This window comes from Carettochelys insculpta, chromosome 8, assembly GCF_033958435.1.
Source record: "Carettochelys insculpta isolate YL-2023 chromosome 8, ASM3395843v1, whole genome shotgun sequence".
Taxonomy (NCBI): Eukaryota; Metazoa; Chordata; order Testudines; family Carettochelyidae; genus Carettochelys; species Carettochelys insculpta.
This window is the reverse complement of record NC_134144.1, coordinates 53258762-53267009: the sequence shown is the minus strand read 5'-3', so window position 1 is coordinate 53267009 and position 8248 is coordinate 53258762. Positions and strand designations below refer to the sequence as shown.

At 36.3% G+C, this 8248-nt stretch overlaps 1 protein-coding gene across 1 annotated transcript in view; it reads left to right on the top strand.

Annotated features, from left to right (window-relative positions):
* ARHGAP15 (Rho GTPase activating protein 15) overlaps positions 1-8248 on the top strand; it is a 500572-nt gene that overhangs the window by 455611 nt on the left and 36713 nt on the right. The window contains exon 13 of the mRNA XM_075001536.1: positions 7705-7810. Coding sequence (XP_074857637.1) covers positions 7705-7810 — 106 coding nt within the window. The remainder of the gene's footprint in view (positions 1-7704; positions 7811-8248) is intronic.

Here is an 8248-nt window from a genome sequence, read left to right as displayed (position 1 = left end):
GTTGTTACATTTTTTTAATAATTTAGATGGGAAAAGGAATAAAATAGGCACACTTCTTTTGTTCCTATAAAGCTTGAAACTCCTAGCCCTCAAATATGGCCCATATTAATACATCTCAGGAATCACCCTTCTTACCCTCCAGAAGAATTAGGAGGTCTCACACTAAAGGTGATAGTGGAGCAAAATGTTATGATAATGAGTATTTGGGAAAAAATCTTAATGAAGTTTACACAGATGTTTTTTAAATCACAACTCTACAATTTAATCACATAAAAAGTATTTGCTTTTATCAGGGATGGGTCCAATCCTAAACTCCTTCCTTAAGGATCAGTTCTGTTTCCATAGAAAGCAGTAGTAATAGCTCCTTGATTTCAGAATATATGGATTCTTCAGTTTTGCTTGCTTCAATGTTTTGCCCTGCTAAGTTTGGTTGCCATGCTAGGAAAGACGTCAGGATCTGGCCCATTGTTTTCAGTTGTTTTCAAAGATTGCTGGTAAGCAACTTAATTTCCCAGCAAGAATAGAAAAAAAAATCTCATCACAAATGGATTCTTCGGAATCCTTGCTTCTTTTCCTCTTCTTTTACCCATTTCCATTATCCCATTTATATTACCCAATGCAAGTCTGAGAAGTCTGAAACGCAAACCAAAGTCATTCCTTAACACAAGCCAGAGGAGATGGCCCTATTTTGAACAAATGCAAACTCCCTGTTGCTGATTGTGGTTCCTTGTCATGTGTCTTTCCCTTCCAAAGGCTATGTCTAAACTGCAGGCTTCTGTCCAGAGCCCAGAGGTCTGTCAGCCGAAGTCTGGCACATCGGGGGCATTCTGCTCACATTCCTTTCTTCCTCATTCCATGAGGAAGAGGGGATGTCTCAGCAGAAGGGGTTTTCCCAAAATTTGGCCCCGTGCGGACAAGCTAAATATCAGGAAAGCCTCTCCCGACAGAACTGTCAGTAAGAGATATGCAAATACGGTACGCCATTTGGGTATCTCTTGCCAACGGTTCTGAGCAATCCAGGCAGTTCAACAGAAGTAAAGTGAATAGGTATTTCTGGTTTCAACAACATAAATAATTCTTTTGTGAGGGAGTTGGTTTATGGATCCACAAAAGACTGAAAAAAAAATTGTTATAATTTTGGGACCTTTTAAATTTTTTTTTTTTTTTTTACTTTAGAGATCATTTTAAGAAAACTAATTAGCTATTTTTGCACCTCTGGAAAAAAGTCTAGGTTAAGTATTGTAACACAAATCTCTGCTGGCCAAAACTGCTGTATGTGGTGGCCTCGAGTTGTGCATTTGCAGAGAAAATATCACACCATCCAGATGCTCAGGTCTGCTCTTTCTGTGAAGAAAACTACGCAAAAGGCTGAAACTGAATATAAAATCAACCAGAAAAGAGCTCAGCAATTTTTTTCCATATTTAAATGAAAATTAGTCATGAAACACAATCATCTCTACTGGGATCAGAGTTTCCCTATCGTTATTAAAGTCCTAAGTCTCATTAACCCTTAAAACTGAGTAACAAAGCCCATCCCTCTTTTATCATGCCAAGCTGATTGTGTGTACTCTAGGCATGCAGTACCTAAGTCAGATGCTGCTTTGTTATAATTAGGGCAGCAAATTTTGTCTTCCGTTTAGTATTTGCTGTTACATATTGCATGTAATGTATGGCGCTGTTAAGGGAAAAAAATTGGAGTCAAAGTGACTGGAAAGTTAGGTCTGGTCTGTAGCACTGTGAGATTGTTGACATCTGCCGAGGTTGGAGAGCTCAGTAAGCAGGAAATGGGGTGTCACTCTGAGTGGTAGTTTACCATTATCCTGGCATCCTAATGAAGTGTCTGCAGTGCACAGAGCTTCTGGATGGCATCTTAACGCACGGCTAAGCAAAAGCACTTCTCTCCTTGTCACTGTCATCCATCTGCCTGCACCCTACTGTAGCCAATGGGATGGAACCATGCTACAATGTGCTATAAGCCATTTAGAGTTGCACATTGCATAATCAGTCCCATCAAATATGTAAAAAATGACTATTATTGGTTATTTCCCTCAAACTCTGGCACCTGGAGTTTGATACATTAAAGTTTAAGTTTTGTAAGTGCTGTTTTTCCCATTAATTCCACATACATTTTTGTTAAATGGGATTGAGTTGCAAACTCATTGTCTTAAGTCTTGCTAATGGATTGCAAGAGTTGTATGAATATTCATTGAAAATTCCACTCAGAATAACATTTGATGAATTCATCAATTGGATATATAAATATAAAAAGGTTTCTTGCAGTGGTCTTTTTTTCCCCAACATCTATTTCTGAGGCATGAATAAAAATAAATCAATTTATTTCCCAAATTTAATAATTCTCCTTGCAGCAAATATTAGTTAATTTGCACATTTCTTATGGATTTTTTAAACATAATACTATTTCACAATGTTTATATACAATAATGTTTTGCACTGTCAATGGCAGATGATAAAGACTGAGACTTTACTATCACATAAGATGGCATATCATTGTTTTTCAAATTATATTGAAAGGGACACAAATATGAGGAGTAAGATTGTTTTTGAAAAAAATCTAACTTTATATTTTTCTACCTACAGTGGTCTTTGCCTTGAAAACTAAAATCTACTCATTATAGCTGGGTGTGTGGGCACTCACCACAGCTGAAAAATCAAGCCCAATGTGCATTCTGTCTAAAGTAAATTCTCATAACCTGATAACACAGAGTTGATAGGATTCAGGGTTAAGTCAGGCACTTGTACCATGGGAGAGATTCTAAAATGGGCAAGGGCAGGAAAACTGGCTAAATCGGGTGTAGTATTTACATAAACAAGAGAGCACAGCATAATTTAGTTTCATCAGGAATTTTTCACAGACATTAAAACTATAGCAAACATAACAGCAGGGATGCTTGCACAGCAACACAGTGGGGAAGCTTGCAGAGCGTCTGCCCACACTATGGCTGGCAGTAGCCAGCACCATAAGTCTCACAATTACATTAGCACTCAACAATCCACCTAACCCACTCAATTCTGATTAAACAAAAAACAAAAACAAAACCCAGCAGTTGAATCAACTGTGAATTATTGGAAGTACTCTCAAGTTACAGAATTTGCTGTAGCAATAGTGTGTGACATTTTGAACACAGCATAAAGTTTATAAAAAAATAAGTGAGATGTGCAATATAAAAAGCTAGGGGGGGGAACGCTTTAAAAACAGTCTTAGTGTTGGTGACAGTTCAATAGTTCAATATTTTATGCAGAATCATACAGCGCTCTTTTTCCCAGCAACGCAACACACTAAGGCTCAATGGGACAAAAAGAAGCCATCATGGCTTGAAATAAAATGAAGCATTAATGTGAGCCATAAATGCCAGTTTAACATTAAACATGCACAAGAAACTGAAGCTGCTGGCAAAGGGAAATGGGTACTGTAGTAAAACTACACAAAGTAAGTCAGGCATGAATAATGCAGCAGGTCTGAGGAGGGTCAGAGGTCAGACTCCAGTACCTTGCCAAATAATGAATGCATGTCAGGTTAGAGACATATAGCCCTTCCTAGAAAATGTGAATTATTGGAGATAAACGCTGGACTTCCTGTTCTAAAACAAAGTGGTTTGTTGTAAACAGCTACGTCCAGTTAAAATTAATGATTAAAAGAGAGATTCAATGGGATTTGTTTAAGTATTCTTTATGGACATAAGAGTTAAAGGTTATTTTCTTTGTTCATTTTCCCTCAGCTACTGTTAATGTTACAGGCACATCATGTTTTGTTCCACGTTCAAATGTTTATCCAAAGCTCATTCGTAAAAGAGACTATATAATATTAAATACTTTGCAGCTTGTTTAATGCATTCTTTGTTTAAATACAAACATGAACATCTCTACAGTCTTGCTTTCTTAAGGAGAACCCTATTTTTAAATATAGTAACCCAATTTCTAAATGTATGTACTACCAAAATAAAAGTACTAACTGGAATTCACATGAAAGTATCTTAATTTGCTAAAATTAGTCCTTCTATATTTCTCCAAAAAACAAAAATAAGAGGGGACACTAAATGTTTTCCCTCTTTATTATCTGTGTGTTGTTTTTCATTGTTTGTATTCATATTAAAAAGATAATATAAAAGAGAATAGAACTTTTCAGAAGTTAGTGGGAACCCTTGAACAAGAATATTTGTTCATTTGTGATTACAACTTGTACATTTGTGCTATTTTTTTTTTTTAAAAATGAGTCTATTTCAAAGTTGAAGTAGGGCGTTATTCCCATCTCCTGATGAGGATAGCGACTTCGACTTCTTGCCGCCTTATGTCAATTTCAACTTCGAAATAGCGCTCGGCACGTGTAGATGCAGCGGGCGCTATTTCGAAGTTGGCATGGCTATTTCAAAATAGCCGGCTAGCGTAGACGTGGCTACAAAGAGGCAACCATGAAAAAAAAATCATCCCAATTAGGAAAATGAAGGGAGAAAATCTTCAATGACTTTAAGGCAGAGAAGACAAAGCATAGGCATTTCAAAATCAAGCATAAGGACTTACATCTGATATACTTTTATACATTGCATCAGTAAGGTCAAGAGCAGAGACAAGTCTGTCCACTAAGATTGAAGTAGCTGCAAGGTTTTTAAAAAGTAGACAGTTGATCAACTTTATGAAGTGGGAAAAAATATTTAACACATACTAAAAAAGCAAAGCATAAATATCATTCAAAAATCAAATGTTTTAATGAAAAAATACCCAATATTTTCATGAAACTACAAAAAAGAGAGAGCAAGTAAGCATTGTGGCAAAAAGACTAGTCTCAGCAGCTTTGTGTAGGAAATGGTGAAATGTGACTGTGATTTATAATGAGAAAAGGTATCTACAACATACAATTTTCTACCTAGCTGCAAATAATAATTCATAGTGATGTCCCTTCCAGATAAAATACCTTTGCAATGGTGGAACCATGTGGTAAAATGATCATGATAAATGTCAGACCAGTGCAGGTAACGGCTTTACAAACCATTAAGATTAGCTGGCTCTTTTTTCTGATGATAACAGTAACCATGCTGTGACTCTATGTGGTAATAATATCTCAGAACTGATAAATGCCAGAGCCAGGCAGAGGTGTTTATCATTCCCAGTTCAGAAATGCTGACTAAAGTTACCACATGTTGCCTGTTTTGACTCTTTTACAATAGGCTAACAATTAACCAATCGGCCGATTCATAAAATAACTGTACGCACCATTTTTTCCAGGATTTCTGTGCTTCTTGGTTAACTGTCCCTCACCCTATTTCCTACTGGCCATGTCTCTGGTTATGTAATTTTAAAAAGAGGCAGAGTCTGCCTTTTAAAAGGAGCTATCCATACTTTCCATTATTTAAAGTAGGAGTGACCAAACTCTTTACATTGAGCCCCACTTTTTGTCCCTGTAATCCAAAGTGATGTATATTTTGGTTATGTTCATATGAAAAAAAAAACTTTCACCATGTGTAAGATAATAAGTCTGTAGAATGTAAAACTCTATTAATCAGTATATAAATGTGAATACAACACATACATAAAAACAGTAAAATATTTCAACATTTTAATGAGATGGATGAGCCTGAGACCCAGCAGCTGATTGCGCTGTGCACCCCTAGGAAATTTCATGCACCCTGAGGGCACCCCGATCTAAAGGAATTGGGTACTATTAGAATATCATCGTGCACTTAGGTAATACTAAATAAATTATGAATTATATCCTTATGAGACTCACCTTCCTGTTCTCTGAAATACAGCTACATCTGTGGGGGTGACATCTAATGTATGCAAATCAGTGTTGGGGAAGACATGGGAAAACTTTTCTATAGATGTCATGATAAATCCTTTCTGTCCTGCATTTCCCCTGAAGTATTGCTCAGTCAATGATGAGCAAGTACCCAGTGCTTTCCTTGGTTTTGCTGGACTTTTTTCATAGTGTTTGGCTTTTAAAAATCATAGGCTAGACTCAGAGCTGAGCTAAGTGGGCACAGCTGTGCTTAAGTCTAAAGAACACTCCATTCGGTTTTCCAAATAGAAAATATTCTTGAGTGATACCAGTTGTAAAGTACAGCTGCTATTGTGTTATACAATTTTGGATAGCATCTGCAATTCAGTTCTCCCAAGACAAGGTGTCCACATGACCAAAAATAGATATCACTTTTGGCAGCCTCAACAGAGTGGCAGAAGACTGACTGAATTTTGAGACTGAATTACCTTCTCCACTGTACATTTGGGTGTTCCCTAGATAACCCAGTCACAAAATACAATGATAAGGTGGTGGAGAGAAACCTCCTTCTGTCATCCATGCCTATGTCTGTTCTGTGGAAAACTTCATTCTCTAGGGTTGTCAGTCTCAAATCCTTACCTTAACCTATATTCACATGAAAAGCTTTTTAAAAAAATAATCTATACATTGATTATTCTGGGGCCTATTCTTTTCTCAAAATATGCCATAATGATACATGAAGAGCAGTTAAGGGCATGTGCCAAGTATAGAGCTTCCTAGGAAGGTACTGCCCAATTAAACTCAACTAAAATGATGGCTCTCTGGTAATACATTTACTTCTTAAATTATAAAATCATCAGGGTAGAAACTGTGTATTGATATTTGTTTATGCAGCACCTAACACAAAGGGGGTTCAGCTCTGGAGTACTTGGACTCTAGAAAGATATAAATACTAAAATATAATGTGAATTATAGATGATAGTGTAAAACATATGTGATCAGATCAAAAAGGAATTCTCAGATTATCTAGAATATACAGCTTGAAAGATGGTCTATCTATATATCAAGCCCACTGGCATCTTATCTAATCTGTTCCTAAATGAAACCACAGTTGTAATTGTCTCTCTTTTAATAGCATGCAAATAAGTGTAAATATCACAAGCATATGCCATATGCAGAATGTATGTCCTTGAAACCATGAATCACAGTGAACAACAATGCTTGTCTTCACCAAAACATCAGTAATTTTCTTATTCCATATTATTTTGTAACAAGTTATATATTGGTAACAGTAATTGTTTCCTACCAGAAGGCAATTAAAAATTATGGTACCAATATAACCAATTCTAGAAGATAGATAAAAAAATTGAATTGAGTGTGGCCAAATGCTGATCTCTAAAAAGCATGGGTTAAATCATAATATTAAATTTATATCTGTAGGTGTGTGGATCAGAAAAATGATGCACAGAGAGGTAAAGCGAGGGGAGCGTGTTAATAAATCTGGTTGTTGGAGGCGGGAATAGAAAATAAAAGACAGCAAAAATTACATGGTTACTCAGTTTCAGAAGGTGTCCAATGCAGTTCCTAGTACACAAGAGGGATGCAATTGTAGATTAGGAAATGCCATTTTATATGAAGGCTACTTACTATTCACAGGTAGGCCAGCTGCGGAATATTTGCATTTGTTTCAAGCCAAATGGCCTATTAAAATAAATACATAAAAAGGCAGTTCTCTGATGAGAAAATATTTCATGAACTATTTGAAAGATCTCTTTCATTCCTTGCAAGCTATCGTGTAGGCTCCACATCAATATTTCAGATGGTAAGACATTGTAAGAAGGCTGCAATTGTATCCACACTAACAGTGGCCTCTAGTTTAAGCTGTAGTTGCTAAGATGTCTAACACAACTACATGCAAACAATAGCCTAAAGTAACACTCAGATCTTATACTTTTTCTATTTTTCCTCATCAGAAAATCCAGACAACAACACTCGAGTTAAGTCCATAAAGTGTCTTGTACAGAAGCTCCCTAGACCAAACCGTGACACAATGAAAATCCTCTTTGACCATCTAAAAAAGTAAGTTAAGCTAACAGTACTAAAGGAGTGGCATTTCTAGAGGGGCTTGGAAGATCATAGTGCCCAAACATCTATCAATATCAATGCAGTATACTCATTTGCAAACTGAATGTGACTATCAAATATGTACAAATATGTGCTTTCTATTCACAAGGAGATCTGGAAGACTAGACTTAAATACTCATTGTTTTCTATTAGCAAATGGACCAATAATGCTTCTCTTGAGTGAGGTAAGATTCTTTGGATTACTTTACATTAGGTTATGTTGAATTATACAATGTAGTATTACCCAGAATGGTCCAGTACGCATATATGCTGTTGGTTTTGTGAAATACAGGTTAGCAAATTCTCCTTCAGGCTTGTTTCCATTTTTGAGCTATGTATATAGTAAGGCATGCCATCAACACAACTCTATTCATATACAGTCCTTGTGCATGT